The sequence below is a fragment of the Pithys albifrons genome, chromosome 17 (assembly GCF_047495875.1).
Source record: "Pithys albifrons albifrons isolate INPA30051 chromosome 17, PitAlb_v1, whole genome shotgun sequence".
NCBI lineage: Eukaryota > Metazoa > Chordata > Aves > Passeriformes > Thamnophilidae > Pithys > Pithys albifrons.
This window is the reverse complement of record NC_092474.1, coordinates 8,029,273-8,045,994: the sequence shown is the minus strand read 5'-3', so window position 1 is coordinate 8,045,994 and position 16,722 is coordinate 8,029,273. Positions and strand designations below refer to the sequence as shown.

Sequence of the window (16,722 nt, the reverse complement as noted above, 5' to 3'; positions counted from 1 at the left end):
GGAGCTGTCCTCAACTTCCCAACTGTCAGTCAAACACCCCAGCGACACTCCTTCTGTTAATTCCCCTATCACACACACACAGAGGCCTCCTTCAGTGTGTTTTCTAAATTCCTCCTGTAACTGAACTGCTGAGATAAGTAACACTGCACAGGATTTATTGTGACCCCAAGGAAGCCTCTCCCAGGCTGGTTAAACTGGATACTGGCACAGATTAGAAGGATTTTGAAACACTATTACAAAAATCAGGCAGATAACAAGCTTCCCAAGAACAGGTTTCAGGTGAGAACCCGCTGCTGTCAGCATGCCTGGACTATTTGCTGCCTGTGGGATGCACTCACAACCATTACCTTCAGGTCTCTGTACACTACAAAGCGATTGTGCATGTGCTCTAAGCCCAGGATGATTTCAGTAGCATAAAACCTCATTTCCTTTTCAGAAAACACTCCGTGTTGGGAGAGGTGGTAGTGCAAATCTCCTCCTAAAACAAGAAGAATGGAGATGCAATTATATGAACAGTAAAATCTTGCTCCACAGGTAGACAGGGGAACAGACCTGGGGGAAACAGCACAGCATTTGTAGATTCTTATGACCTGTGGAGCACACAGAGAAACAGCCCTGCCCTCTGCAAGTCCATATGGTGACAGAATAGCTGAGAAAGTTAATAAATAAATTTGATCAACCTGAAACTCTGTTTTAAAAATACATTTACCTTGTATACATTTGCATTCAGCGACTAGTCCAACAACTTAAGTCTTAATGCAAAGGATTTCCACAGCAAGTAAAAGGCAATAACACACACTGGTTTGTGGAGATCTGAATAGACTGGTACACAGAGCAGCCCAGGCACAAGGGACAAAGCACCTCAGCAACACTCCTGCCAAAATTTCTGGAACATCACCATTATCTGCATGAGTCTTGCTTACCATTCATGAGGTCCAGAATGAAGCAGAGTTTGTCAGGGGTGTGGAAGGCATAGGTCATACAGACTATAAAAGGACAGTCCTGGAAGGGAAGAGCAAAGAGGTCACCATGGACAATAAGTAAAGTGTGACTTGGAGGAGCTAAAAATACATGTGATATTTTTCCTGTGATACTTGCCAATATTCAGAACTTCTATCCTCACCCAGACAGGAAATGCAGCTTCACTGCTAAACCCTGTCCCAGCAGAGGTCCCCTGCCCAGGTGACAGTGAAGGTGCTCTGCCACCACTGCTGCCCTCAGCTCCCTGGCAGTATTCCCAGCAGACGACTGAAGGGACATGGATACACCAGGCAGGAAGGAGGGGCTCTGGAGCATGTGCAGTGCTCAGGATGCAGCAACAGCAACATCCAGATTGTGCAAGCCCACAGCACGAGGCTGGTGGGGGCAGAGCCGGGAGGTCACTGCAGAGCAGCCAGGGACAGGGAGGGATGACAGACCCATCTGATGCACCTCAGCCCCAAACCAGGGACAGGGAGGGATGACAGCCCCATCTCCTGATGCACCTCAGCCCCAAACCAGGGACAGGGAGGGATGACAGCCCCATCTCCTAATGCTCCTCAGCCTCAAACCAGGGACAGGGAGGGATGACAGCCCCATCTCCTGATGCACCTCAGCCTCAATTCAGCTGATGTTTTAGACAAGCAGACAGAGAAATACATGTGGGAAATCACCTATTTATTCCACAGGTTTGCTGAGTGTGTTGGTACCTCTATAATGCACATACATTCAGAGCCACCATGGCCAGGTTGGCAGAGTTTCCTCTTCACTGGGCCTCTGCTGGATGCAAGTGGCTAATTCACAGAATTATGGAAATGTTCAGGGTGGGTGGAAAAGCCCTCTAAGATTATTAAGTTCAACTGTTTCCCCAGTACTTCCAAGGCCACCACTAACCCATGTTCTCAAATGCAACATCCAAATGGCTTTTAAATCCCTCCAGGGATGGGGATTCCACCACTGCCCTTGGAAGCTGCACCCAGGCTGGACAACCCTTTCCATGAAGAATGAAAACTGCTCTGGTCCTTCTGGCCACACTGCTGCAGGTACAAGCTCTTTGCTAATTAATAGGAGCTGGCTACTACCTCATCAGCCTCTTCACCATAGCCATATAGAACAGAACCCTCAAATCCCAGGCTGGTTTGGGTTGGAAGGGACCTTAAACCTCATCCTGTTTCAATGCCCCACCATGGGGGGCAGAAGGGCATGGTATGAAGGGCTGTTTGATGAGTCTGCAGTGAACCCTAAGGAGGGAGCAGGCTGCAGACCAGGCTGCCAGAGCAGGCTGGGCTGCCCTGCTCCCTGTCCAGCCCCCAGGCACAGGGGCCAACAGGAAGGTGAGCCCAGAGGAGCTGCACTGCCAAGGGGCCAGGACACCCCACAGGAAGCACCAGCATGACCTAACATGACTCAAACAATGTATTAAGTGCTGCAGTATTGATAGTGAAAGCTCTGGGAATCTCTGACAGGAACTGGTTTCCTTCCCAATTTAGAAACAGCAAAACACAGTGGCCTTGGGCAGTGCAGGGGCCTCGGGGCCGGGCTGGGGAGCAGGAAAGGGAGGGACAGGGGACAGCAGCACTGTCCCACCAGCCAGGCAGTTCCATCAGTTCACCCTTCCATGAGGCTGAAACACAGAGCCCTGTGAGCTCAACTGCAGCCTCAGGGATCCCCACAGGGCTCTGGCACACCCAACTGTATGTTAATTTTAACTCTGCAAATACTCACCCCAAGTGGGCAGAACTAAGCCCCCAGAAGGAAGGGATGTGTGTGAAACACCTGCAGAACATCCATGAAAAATGCCAGGTTCCTAAATGGCCCTACAAATAAGGAGGCTGCAGGCAAGGCACTGGCATCTAAGGCAAGATAACACCTCTGGTTATGAACTTGGTGCTGGAGATTATTGCAGCTACCACTTAACTTCACAACAACAGCTTTAGTAGAATTATTAACTTAATTTTCTGCATCAACTGGGTAATTCAGAAGTGTCCCCAAGCACGATTCCTAAAATCTCAGAGCAATCTAATTACCCAGAAGGATTTAGAATTTAAACACTATACATAGACAAGGAAAAAGGTTTTACTATACCAGAACATATCATGCTTCTGTTTTTACAGATTTTAAAAATAAAATTATCTCAAAGTGTAAATGTGATGCATAAGTCATTTTTGTGCAAGCATTTCTAATTTAATCACTTCTCCCTGTAACACAGAGAAAAACTGTACTGCAGTATTTTTCTGACATGAAAAACACTGCAAAAGAAAATTTTCCAGCATAAAAAATAAAAAAAATTTAAAAAACCATGTTTTTTTAAATGACACTCAAAGCAATAAAGACAATTTCCCAGGACAGCAATACTTTGTTGCAGTCATGTTTCTGCTCTGATGAAAATAAGCAACAGTATGACATTAATGTGTGAATTAAGACCAGTTTGAAAACAGCTCCTTACATCCAAAAAATCCTGGACTGAGTCCAGAAAACTGCTGAAGTCAAATAAATCATGTGGGAAGACAAAATATTACAGTAACTGTAAAAAACTGTATAAATGCAGTATTTTAAAGACATTATCACGTTAACAAGTGCTCTAGAAGGAAACCTTTGGTTCTGCCTCTTCCCTGAAAGCCAAGTACCCACCTCTGGAGCACAAAACAGCAGCAAACAGGGGACAAAGGTGCTCAGAGTGTCCCACTTTAACTGGAGGTCAGCTCTGTCCTGACACATCTTGTTGATCAGAAAGATGTGCCAGACACGGCTTGAAACTCGTGAAAACAAAGTACCTGTTCCACTCACAAAACCCACATCTCAGATGGTTATTGCTCAGCCTGTCCCTGCTCATGGTGGGATTTCTGGGGTGTTCTATGCAGAGACAGGAGTTGGACTCGGATGATCTTGTCCCTTCCAGCTGAGGACATTCTGTGATTGTATTTATCATCCCTTGGAGGGAATCCTGAATCCAGTCATTAGGCAAATTATCTCAAGAGCTGGATGAGGCAACTGAACTGCCAGGTTTGTTTAGAAGGAAGGAACTGAGAGCCACAACAGAGAGAAGTCACAGCCCTGCACAGCCTCTGGTCTTGAAACAAACAGTTGGAATGATCCTCTCCTACCCCCAGAAAAAGGTTTGTGGAATAACCACTTCCTTCCACAAACAGCACCTTGGGGCTGGCTGGTTTCACAGGGTCCATCAGCAGCAACGGTCTCGGTGATTTCCATGTTCCAGTTTTTGAACAGAAATTAGGCAAATAGTGGCTATTTCAACTAATAAGTAATCTTTCTGTCTTAACAGAAAATAGTATCTTTTTCCTCCTCTGCCACTGTGCAAGGATTACACAATGCACTCCCAGTCTGAACATCTCTCTGGGAGGGGAAGATGAGGCCCATGTCTTGCAGAAGAGGAAGCATAAACCTCAGTGACAGTTTGTCCACGTTCCACCCACAGTGACAAAGCACAGACACCAACGGAGACCCGAGTCCCACAGAGCCCAGGGTGGGTTATCAGCCCAGCCAGGTGGCTCTGGGCGCTCTGCAGAGCTGCCTCTTGTACTTCTGAGTTTACTGGCCACAAAAAGCTGCCACAACAGACTCCAGCATAGGAGCTCCCAACTCCAGGAGCAGCTGTGGACGCCAAAATTTTAGGTGGATTAACAGCACTGATTACACAACCAGATGTGTAATCGGCACAGCTGTTATTGTGCCTTTTGCAGAGACATCTGGGTTCCCAGTTAAATGACTAACTGCACTGGGATGAACTTCCCAGTTCCATGTTGCTCTGGACAGCACATAACTCCTGTCCCTGGCCATGGCACGTGCCACTCCAACCTCCCAGCTCCTATTCAGGAATTAAAGGAATTCTCCTATTCCACCATTTTCAGACCTATTTCATCCTGCACATTCCAAGCATTCCAGCCTCTCCTGCCCAGGTGTACCAAACCTAAATAGGTAGCATTTGGCACAAAATTTCTCTTCAAACTCTTTCAAATTTCTGAGAATCTAAAAGAAATTACACTCCAATCAGGGGATAATCCTCAAGGAAAGAAACAAGTGGTTCCTCCTGCTGCTCCACTGCTCAACACCTCCTGAGTGCTGGCCTGCAAGGAAACTGCCTCCACCAGCAACAGCTCATGAACTACTTTGTCTTTCACTCGTTAAGACATGAAAATTCACATTCAGTGATGGAGTCACAAAACCACAAATTGAAGTTAATGGGACAATTATTACTCATTTGCATTGTTTTCTTGTCCAGTCTCTGCTACAGATCTTCTCCCTCCTGTCCTTCAGGACTCCCGACACATACACAATTTACCTCTGATGAAAACAGGTAACTTGATCAAAAGTCTGATAAATTATGGATCTCAGAATGGTTTGGGTTGGAAGGGACCCTAAAGTTCATCCCATTCCCCGCCCTGCCATGGGCAGGGACACCTCTCACCAGCCCAGGGTGCTCCAAGCCCTGTCCAATCTGGCCTTGGACACTTCCAGGGATGGGGCAGCCACAGCTTCTCTGGGCAACCTGTGCCAGGGTCTGCCCATAATCACAGTCAGGAATTCCTTCCTCATATCCCATCTGGCAGTGGGGAGCCATTCCCCTTGTCCCTGTCCCTCCAGGCCCTTGTCAAGAGTCCCTCCCAGTTCTCCTGGAGCCCTTCAGGCACTGGAAGGGGCTCTCAGGTCTCCCTGGAGCCTTGGGTTAGTGGTGGCCTGGGCAGTGCTGGGATAATGGTGGGACTCAATGATTTTGAAGTTCTTTCCCAGCTTTTATGATTCTCTAATCCCTGCAAGACACAAACCTGGACTCTGAAAACAAAGCCCAGGTTTTGCCATTTCAGTAGTCAAAGCAGGAACCCTTCCACTGCAGGTATTTATGCTCTTTGCACACCTATTGTACAAGCCTGGAACAAACCCCCACACAATTCCCTCCCATTGCTCTGTGTCTGCTGGGAATGGGCTGCACAGGGTTTGGTTCATACACCACAACAGCAGCAAAATGAACATTTCCAGCCCCATCCCCTGTAGCCATGGTGACACAAGCCAGCTGCCAGGTTTGTGCAGTGAGGGTAGTGCACTACCAGGGCTCCAGCACCTCCAGTCCTGCCTGGAATTCCTGGGAACCCAACACAGCACAGCCCCCACAGAGTATCCACAGGTCCCAGGGAGGGGGGAGCCACGCCAGGCAGGGGAGGCTTTTACACATACCAGTGTTCAACTTTTAATAGACTTCAATCTTAATTAATTCAGTTTTTAAATAGACTAGAGGGGCAGCCTGGCTTGGCACTCATTGACAGGTGCTCAGCTACAGTAACAAAAAATGAAAGGGAAAACTTGGCTAATATCAGAGTCACAGGAAAGGGAGGATGAACAGCTAACTAGAGTTGTCTCTGCAACAGCACCTTAGATTCTGCATCACTACAGGAAGAAAAGGCTTTTTTTACAAGACAGAATCTTGTTTTGGAAAAGTTTCAAATAGAAATACATGAAAAAGGAATATTTAAGAAACCAAGAGGTGGCAAGAATGAAAGGAACGAGCACCTCCTGAAGCCTCTGCAGCAGAGAGGCTCATTCCGCAGCGCCCAAACTGACAAGCAAGTTTGTTTTTCCCTTCTCATTTCAGACACACTGTTAAAATCAGGGGGAGGCTCAGGTGGGGGTTAATCTTTGCATGTCACACAACTGAATTGATCGAATATGCATTATATGTAACAGCTTTTATATTATATGGAAGAATAACAAATCAGGGATACTTACTCCTGTACTGACAAGAGACAGCATAATTCTTTCATTTAAGGCTAATGTTTCTCCTTGCTTCATCTTGATTCTCTTCTTATCTAAACATTTCATTGCATACCTGAAAATAACAACCATTCAGAAAAAGCACCACAAAACTCCTCTATCAGTATTATTCACCAGCAGTGAGGCCATGCACATCCACAGGATCCTGTAAGCAAACCCCTGAAAGACTCAAACCCAGGACTAGGAAGTCATTTCAGGCTAAAACACAAAACCTTCAAACTCTCCAAGAATTAACACACTTTCAGCAGAATCCTCCTAACAGAGAAATGTGCTTTAACAAGTAATTCTGTGTCCAAACCACCACAGTGGGATAGGAATTACATATCATACATTTATTTTTTAATACCTCCAAGGAAGGATCTGCTATAGGAATGAAGTAACAGACTCTGTTAAGGTTCCACTTCATTCCAACAGTTTCAGCTCTACCAGGAAAGCAATATCTTGAACACATGCTGAGTTTTATATGTATTTTTTAAAGTTTTCTTTCTACTCAGAAAAAGGTCAGATACATACAAAAAAGCTTTATTCATCTTCTACCATCTGTGCTACACAAATTAATAAAATTGTGCTCAAAAAGAATGTTTCCCTAACAACCATCAACCACAGGAGAATATGATGTAGGCTGGAGATTTTTCCAACAGTCCATTAATTAACAGTGAGAAGGACATGTGTGTTCCTGTACAGAAGATTCCTAGACATGGACCCCCATGATTTTTAGGAAAACACCCTGTTGCAGCACCAACCAAAGCTCAGCCCTATCCACCCCTAGGGCTCATCTTGGCCTGAGCTCCCTAAAGCAGCCACATCATTCCTGCCAGGCACATGCCGGGAGTGGGGCAGTGAGCAGGAACACACTGGAGCTGTGAGTTCCCAAACTGGGAATACACTCAGAGCACGTGCTCTTGCTGAGAAGTCTGAGAAGGGTGACTATAAATAACCCCTGACAGGCTGCACCCCCTGCTCTGGTGTCCCTGATCAGAGAGTGACGGGGGAACTCGAGGCTGATGAAAATCATGGAATCCCAGAATGGTTTGGCTTAGAAGGGATTGTCCTGTCCAACCTGGCCTTGGACACTCCCAGGGATGAGGCAGCCACAGCTGCTCTGGGTAACCTGTTCCAAATCAACTCTCGCTGGTCCTGCTGTGCCTCCCCCTGGAATGCTGGCTGCATCCTACTTCTGGCCCTCCCTGGACATCCTTGCAGGGGTGCTGGTGATGTGACAGGAGCCTCAGCTGTGTCTGTGGTGAGTGAGGACCACCACTGGTGTTACCTGGGAGGAAAGGGTCATTCCCATGATCCTTTCAAGCAGTAAGTGCAGCAGGTCTGGATTAAGAAAGAACTGAACCAAACCTCTACCCAGGAGCTGAATCAAGTCTAAAGGTTTGCTATGAATTTGAAAAAAAAAGGTTGGTTTGCCCACATTTTTCTTCCACATTAATCTATTTATATCTGAAAAAAACTGTCCTTTGCTTCGTTTTTCCTGTCCTTTTCACTTCCCAAGGTTTATCCACCTTCTGCCAGAGCCAAACTCAGACATGAAGATGGCTGGGACTCTGAGAACTGCCTCTTTGGGGTGCACTCCCGCTTAGTGTGCCTCAAGCCCAATAAAATGTTTATTTTTGTACATGGACAAATCAACAAATTGTTTACATGGACAAAAAAGCACCAAGGCAAGACTAAAGCCAGTGCTGTTAGTAAGAGTATCAATATAAATACTTGAAGTCACTGCAAAAATACTGAGCATGACAGCAACGTTAAGATCCTCCCACCTGTTCCAGCTCAGAGGTTTATTATTATCAGGGATGCCAAGCACACACAAGTGCCAGAGAGGCCAGCTGGAACCAGACATGGCACCTCAAACATGCCATGCTGTCTTGGAAGAGAAATGTTTAAGGATGGGCCCTGGACTAAAACTGTTAGGAGGAAAGCAAGATGAAAGGGGCAGGATGGGGTGTAAATAAATAAATGGATAGATATTGAGAACAATTTGTTAAATCCATGCCCAGATGTTCAAGTAAGAACATAATGGGACAAGGATGCCTAGAAATTGAAATCTGATCAGGAGAACTGTGGGAATGGTAAGACTACAAAATGAATAAAAATACATCCAGGGTCTATCCTGGAGTTCCCAGGGAGAGCTCTGTGAAACACAAGTTCCACACTGGAACTATATCCTTCCAAATGTCAGCAAGGATCACTGCTTTCACCATACCTTGGGGCAGACACTGATGCAATTCCCCAGATCTGGAATAGCACACTCAGAATCTGTCCTGGCACAGCCCAGACTGCCCAGCACTGAGGGCAGGTCCCTGTGGCCCCTCCAGCCCCAGCTCAGCACCAGGGACATGACACATTGACCCTTCTGCAGGTGACACCCAACCACCCCTCACGGCTCCCTGGGCACATCCCTGAGCACTGCCAGCCCCTGGGCCAGGGAATCCTTCAAACTACCCCCCAAGGCTCCCTGGGCACTGCCAGCCCCTGAGCAGGGGAATCCTTCAAACCACCCACCACGGCTCCCTGGGCACATCCCTGGGCACATCCCTGTGCCCTGCCAGCCCCCAGGCCAGGGAATCCTTCAAACCACCCACCACGGCTCCCTGGGCACATCCCTGGGCACATCCCTGTGCCCTGCCAGCCCCCGGGCCAGGGAATCCTTCAAACCACCCCCCATGGCTCCCTGGGCATATCCCTGGGCACTGCCAGTCCCCGGGCCACGGAATCCCTCAAGCCACACATCATCTAACACACGTGCAGTTTCCATGGATTTTGACAGGATATTTCAGTGCAGGATGTGCCCAAGAGCTCTGGGAGACTGACCCTCTGCATGGCATGGAATGGGACCAAAGAGCAAACTCAGCCTAAAGATGAGCCAGAAATCAGAACCTCCTGGGATGAAACTTAATTACAAAGACCTTTACGGTAACATGACGCTCCTTCCCAGTGATTTCCTAAGAAATGACTGGAAGGATTTCCTTACTAGTTCAGAGTTTACAGTTACCTCTGCAATACAGTGGGGGATACTCACATTTTTCCAGTGTCTGCTTTTCTGCAGCCGTACACTTCACCAAACCCCCCTCTTCCTATTATTCTATGTACACTAAAATCATTCATGGTCAGCTGCAAGTGGGAAAAAAAAACAAACAGAACAAATGCTTCATTTTTCAGCATTAAAGAACTTACTGTAAAAACATCTAAATGTGTTGAGATACTCAACTACTGTAATTCATCAGCATACATGGTGTTGGAAAAGGAGCCTCTTATTGTTTATATTTCAATGTATTTGCAAGCATTACAGTGTTCCCAAAACCTGCCAGTCTCATTCAGGACTATTTTTGCAGCCCAAGCTGCCTCAGAGCAGTGCAGAGGAACAAAGGCAGAGGCCAAGGCAGGGGGTTCAAAGGGTGCTGGGGGCCAAGGCAGGACTTCAGTGGGAGAAGAGCTGGATGGTGACTGGAGCTGCTAAAGAGCAGCAATTCTGGCAGTTCAGCTCCTTCAGCCATTATAAAAATCCAAATTCTATTAAGGGAGGAGAGGCAGAGGGGACGTCCAGACAGGAACCGTCAGGGCTGTGTCTAAAAATAGCAGAGCAGTGACATCCACCTCCCTCCTTAATGAGGCCTTTGCAGAGCAGGATTCAAAACTGAGCATTGTCTTTCCTGTACCAGCCTTTGACAAGATAAATATACTTGTAAGTACTTACATGAATATTTAGCTCTACGTTTTTCCATTGACAAAATCTAGTAAACTTGTCACTGTAAAAAAAAAAAAAAGTTTAGAAGTTGTCTGAGACTATTGTGTAAAGTATTACAGGAAATGTCAAGACTCTGATATTTAAAATCTAGGCTGAGCTAGGGCGTGGGGTGGTATTTAATAAATGACAGCCTTCCTTTCACCAACTGTAATCTTACCCTCACCAAGAAAAACAATTCCTAGGCAGAGCACACTTTGTGTTTTACATCCTTGTAAGAGAAAGAGAACAGATAACCTTATCCCTGCAAGTGCTCAGTGTGTCCCCACATCTCTCTTGCAGATGGTTTTTAATTTTTAAACAACTAGGTTTGGAACTAACAAACATTTAAATTACATCAAGAGAAAGATAATTATACGAAAACAGAGGCAGCTTGATTTATGTTAATGAACCTCCATATACTCCAAGAACAGTTTAAACTCATTTTATCTTAAAATAGGAAAAACAACAGTAATACCATAGGCTTAAAAAAAAACTTGCTTATTTCTACATAAATAATTAAGTATTTATTTTCAGAGTAAGAAATTATCATGGAATAGCACCATATCAGTTTATACAGTGGATCTGGGAGTTGCTGGGTATGAGCCGAGCTTTCCAGACCCTGCCCATAGGACCACCTCTGTTCAGGTTAAAAGGGCTGCTAAGCCGAGCCACATCTGTGCCTTGAATTCCTTATTACACCTTTTCTGCCTAATTTCAGGTGCCCTGTCACAAATCACAACAACTGTGTCTCCAGTCCCACACCAGAGTTAGTCACTCATAGAATATCCCCCAAGAACCCAGATCTGCCTTTTTAAACTTTTGAGCCCCAAATTCCAATCTGTTATTGCTATTACTGAGAAATCCATCATCTTCACAACTGTTCCACTCACACATGCTCACAATAATCAGGATATTCCACAAAGCAGGTCATTTGCAAAGCTTGCTGATAAACTGCATATGATTAACAAGGCATTATTACACATCTTTAGCCTGATTTTGCAGCAGTGCTGAAGGGACCTGGCTTCCCACTACATCAAACAGACAGGTCAGGTAATATGTCATGTTCATACCTTTCCATAAATTTTTGAAATATTTTTCCTCGGAGACTATCACAAATTTCTTCTATATATGGCTAAAAAGGGTGAAGAAACACAATTAGTATTTAAGCAGACAATAAATGGCTTTTGCAATCAAATCCATTACACAGAACTCTTGGAAGCCCCACAGAGCTCCAGCATGTCCCGTGTTTTCCTTAAGAAGACCCAACAAAACATTTAGGCTTTATTTGGCTTCTGGAATCAGAGCAGGTGCCCTGAAGTCAAACATAAAATACTTTCATGAGCTAGAAAACCTTAAAGGTTTGCCTTGGCAGGGGGAAAACATTCCTTTTTCAAATGTATTTAAACAGCAAATTGTCACCCCTGTGAAACCCAAACTTCCCAGAGCTGCTCTCTCACCCTTGCGGTGCTTCTCTGTCCTTGCCAAGAGATCAGCACCTCCAATTCACAAGGGACTTTTCCTAGGAAAATCCCTTCCCTGGATGTGTGATGGCCCTCAGTGACCCCAACCTCCCCCCAGTTAGTGCTGAGACATCCCCCAGAGCTGCAGGTACCAGGCTGTCCTTTCTCCTCACGGAACAGCTGGAGCAGCTCATGAGCAGCAAGAGACACCAGGCAGGGGCAACCTCCACATTTTGCAACATATAAAAATACATCAGATTTAGAGAAAAGATATTTAGGCTTACAAACACCCCCATGATGGATAAGACAATTTCTCCAGTTTGCTGTATTCTGACAGGATAAGCATCTTCCTGATGTAAAGTGATTTACTCTAAATCATTTAATGGCTTAAAATTACAGAACTGTAAAAACTCCTCTGTTCCCTATACCTAGGTATACTTTGCTTTCACATATGTGCTTAAAAATATTACAGATAAGAAGCACAATTTGTAATTTTGACTTAGAAAAGCATTTCAATCCCACTAGTACAGCACAGAGTACGTACTAATTCCATTTATTCTGTCTCCTAAAATAATATGTATAAAGTCACTTACTGTCAAAGAAGTGAAACTGAAAACCCACACTGTGAAAGCTCACCTGAAAAAGGCTGGCTGGCACTTGTTTCTTGGCTAAATGTGTTTGTACATGATCTACAGCTTGTTTTGAGAAAGGCTTTTGGAAGAGAAAAAGAAAGATTTCAAACAGTTGGAGATGTCAGGACTTTCATTTCAGGTCACAGCACTGTACTTTTCCCCATATGGAAATAAACCAACCCCGGAATGAAACTGCACAGCATCCCCCCAGGTATGTTAGAGTGAATAATGGTGGGAAATGTGCCCAGGGATGCAGTAATACGATTACTCTGAGGCAGGGAGGGAGGAGAAGAGAAGATGATGAGGAAAAAGGTGAAAATCAAAGGGCAAGATGATATTCCTTTCACAAATCCATGAAAAATCCCATTTACAGGAACAGCTCCAGAGTAGAAGCAGAATGGACTTCTTACTAATAAAATAATGCACTTTTGATGAAAATATGCTTAAATCCTTTGCCCAGAGAACCAATCCACCAGGGTCCAACACCCTGTAAATCCTCCTTTCAAATAAGAGTAAATGAAACTTAAAAATATAACAATGGGCCAAAATTTCTGCTGGAGGAAATTTGCATTTTCAGTGACTTTAATGAAGCTGCATCTGCCACAACGTGGCACATCTCTCTACACACACCCTGCACTCATTTAATCCTATTTTAAAACAGAGATTTACTTTGAAGAAATACAAACCAAATAAATCTCCTGATACTTCTTTTGTGTGCCACTAATAAATAGTTGAATAAAAATGGGCCCATCCAGCCAATGTTTACATCTCACTACTGCAATCAAAAAAAAAATAAAAGCATCAAGCTGAACTCAGCCAGAGCCCAGGTTTCAAACAGGAATCAGAGCACTGCAAGTACTGGTAACAACAATTCCCTCAGCAGTTCTGTGAGTGAGACAGCAGATTTGGTACATGGGCACTGATGCCAGGGCCCCTTGGGCAGGGGCAGCTGGGGATACACACGTGGGAACAGGACAGCAGCTCCTTCATGATGTAGGTGTCGTAGATCTGGCGGCTGCGGCACAGCCGCTCCTCCTCCGAGTCCAGCTTCTCGTACTCCTTGATCTGCAGAGAGGGACAAGGAGCCATCACACAACTGCTAATGACTTCTCATTCATTTGGTAAAAACAAGCTGTATTTGACTTTATTATTTTCTTAATGAATGCTTAAAGGAAACCCATCTGCGACACCACAGTTAGGGCTGACCTGAGACTTCCCTTCTAGCTTGGAATGGTCCAGCCCTGGCACAGCTGTCCAGGGAATGGTGGAGTCCCCATCACCAGAGGGATTTAAAAGGCATGTGGAGGTGGCATTTGGGGACATGGTCAGTGGTGGCCTTGGCAGTGCTGGGGAACAGCTGGACTCAATGGTCTGAGAGGGCTTTTCCATCCAAACAGTTGCCTGATTCTACGATTACAGCATGGTGGGCACAGATGTCCAAGAACAAATATAAAGCACATTTCAAAATATTCACATAGTTCAGCTACTTGGTGAATTTGAATCCCAAAGGTGGTTAAAAGGCAGTTTCACAAAATATATCAGGTTTCCTCAGGTGTGCTGTAGGAGATCAGTGTGTTCCAGGTGAAACAACAGCAATCCCACATGGTTAACTAACAGAACAAAACCTGACAACCAGTTCCAGAACAAAAAGTTCACCAAGTCCAAGGGTCTTTTGGAACATATTTAGGAAAACAGTTTTGCCAGGACTGACAAAATGTAAGAACCACACAAGATCTTTAGGGAAGCGGCTCAGCTCTGACTTGCTGGACTTTCCCAGCATTGGCCTCTGACATCCTGGGATCCAAATAAATGTCCTTGTACAGATTTGCTCCACACCACAGAATCCCAAAAACATTCACGTTGGAAAAGACCTCCGAGATCAACAAGTCCAATTATTGAGAGACAAACTGGGACCAACCTACCTCTGAAGGCAGAGCATTAATTAAACTCAGTATCTTTCTGGCCATACTGCTCTTGTTTGCTGAAATGATAAGGCCCCAATTCCACTCTGATTTGCCATCTGTGCCTCCTTCCCCTTGATACTGACTTCTAATTAAAATGATTCAAAATATCTTTGCCCAAGAAACACTTTTAATTAATGCAAAGACACAAAATAATTAGAAGTACAGGAGGAGGCCTGATATATATCTGATTGTCTTCCTTGAACACAAGCTCCTGCCCTCAGTATTTGGTTGTTAAAGCTCTCAACTCTGCATCCTGAGCTGAGGGGTCTCATAACAGCCCACCAGCCATGCAGGGCCCAATCAGCACCTCCCACCTGCCCTTATACCAGGATTTTTAACCAAAAACTCCTTTGTTTTGTAAAGGTTTGAAGAGCAGGACAGCAGGGGACAAAAGTCCTCCCTGGTGATCTCTCACTCACCCTGGCCTGGGACAGGCTGCCTGACACAGCTCAGCACACAGGTGAGAGACCAGATACCGCTCCTGAGCACACCCAACACACCCCTGACGTTGTCACAAGCCAATTTTACATGTTTAATAAAGACAACATGCCAAAAAAACCCAGCAACAGGCAGAGCTGAATATGTCCCTTTTCTAACACCACCTGTCCCTGCCAGAGCAGCTTCCACTCCTGATCCTGAGAGGGGAATGTCAACAGGTACCCAAAGCTCCACTGGCAACCTGCAGCTCCCCTCCATAAAAGGGGCTGACAAAGGATGTCCTCAATAACTGGAATCAGAATTCATTTGTTTTCAAGCACCTAGAAGCACCTTTTTTGCTTCCTTTTTCCCCTTTTTTTTCCTTCTTTTTTCCCCCTTTTTTAAAAAAATTCCTTTTCTTTTCCTTTTCAAAGCCATCAGGATGAATCACCCATCCTGTTAAATGCCTGATCGTGACTCCAGATGCAGTGATATGAAATCCCTGGAGTACAGAGCTCTTCTACATCCAGCAAGTTTTAATGTAGCAATGCACTCCAATTATTCCACATGTAATAAATGCAGCAAGTAAATCAAATATATAAAAAAAGGAAAAGCTCCTGGATCTGATATGTCACAGAGGAAAACACAATGAGCCTCTCTTTAAATATCCTTAATGAGATTTTTCCAGAAGTACATGACAAAGCACTAAAATTCTTTTGAGGCAACACTTTGCTAATAACCTAAAAATACAATTTTGAATTGTTTCAGAGATAAAGAGGCAGCTAAAAATATCTTGCTAAACAATCTGGTACAACAGGCCTTTTTGGATTACTTATGACAGTGATATCGTCAGTGCATAAAAAGATGGAAATGACAGGAAAAGATCCATTATTGACAGCAGGTATCTGATCTGAGAGGGGGCTGGTGCATTGCTGAGGATTGATCTCCAAACTGATCCCAGCTGTTTGTGCCCAGAGCCCACTAGTGAGAAAACATTTCAATTATCAGCTCAGAGAAGGCAGACAGGCTATCCCAGGGAGCAGCTCCAATTAACCCCGAGCAATCAGACATGTGCATGTCTGCACTGGGACAGCACCTGGGAGAGGATCAGCTGGGAGTTACAGGGAGTGCCACCAATGGAACAGCAGTGAATGAGTGGAGGGAGGGGGCTCGGGCCGTGCACCAGGGGCAGCTGGGCAAGGACATGGAGCACTGCCTGGAATGACTGATCCTTTGGGATGTGCCCTGGGCCTGGGGCCTGTCAGCTCCCTCACTAAGTATCTCGTGACAAGGGAGCACAACTTGTGGGTCTAAAGCCACCCATTAGATCCTCTTACCCCTGTGCAGCTCTGCCACAGCAACTCCCAAAACATCTCCCAGAGTCACAGAACAGGCTGAGCTGGAAGGGACCCACATGGACCACCGAGTCCACCTCCTGGCCCTGCACAGGACCATCCCCAAGAGCATCATCCAAATGCTTCTTCAACTCTGTCAGGCTTGGTTCTGTGACCACTGCCTTGGGAGCCTGTTCCAGTAGCAGCTTCCACCCTACGTCCCTCCCACCATGCCATGACACTCCAGCTCAGTTGGCTTTTCTACAGGCCAAAGGATGTTAGGAAAAGGCCTGAAGGGTTTGAGTGTCATCCCAACTCCTGCAACTCTCCCAGCTCCTTTCCACCAGCCCATACAGCTGCACAAAAAAAAACTACTGGACAAAACCCCATTTATGCCACTTGAAATACTCTGTAAGAGTT

General features: G+C 45.5%; 1 protein-coding gene across 1 annotated transcript in view; it reads right to left on the bottom strand.

Annotated features, from left to right (window-relative positions):
• The window catches only part of GRK3 (G protein-coupled receptor kinase 3), a 65,254-nt gene that overhangs the window by 17,151 nt on the left and 31,381 nt on the right, over positions 1–16,722 (bottom strand). The window contains exons 4-11 of the mRNA XM_071572508.1: positions 13,551–13,652; positions 12,592–12,666; positions 11,566–11,627; positions 10,466–10,517; positions 9,791–9,882; positions 6,718–6,817; positions 924–1,002; positions 348–478 (exon numbers count right to left, since the gene is read on the bottom strand). Coding sequence (XP_071428609.1) covers positions 348–478; positions 924–1,002; positions 6,718–6,817; positions 9,791–9,882; positions 10,466–10,517; positions 11,566–11,627; positions 12,592–12,666; positions 13,551–13,652 — 693 coding nt within the window. The remainder of the gene's footprint in view (positions 1–347; positions 479–923; positions 1,003–6,717; positions 6,818–9,790; positions 9,883–10,465; positions 10,518–11,565; positions 11,628–12,591; positions 12,667–13,550; positions 13,653–16,722) is intronic.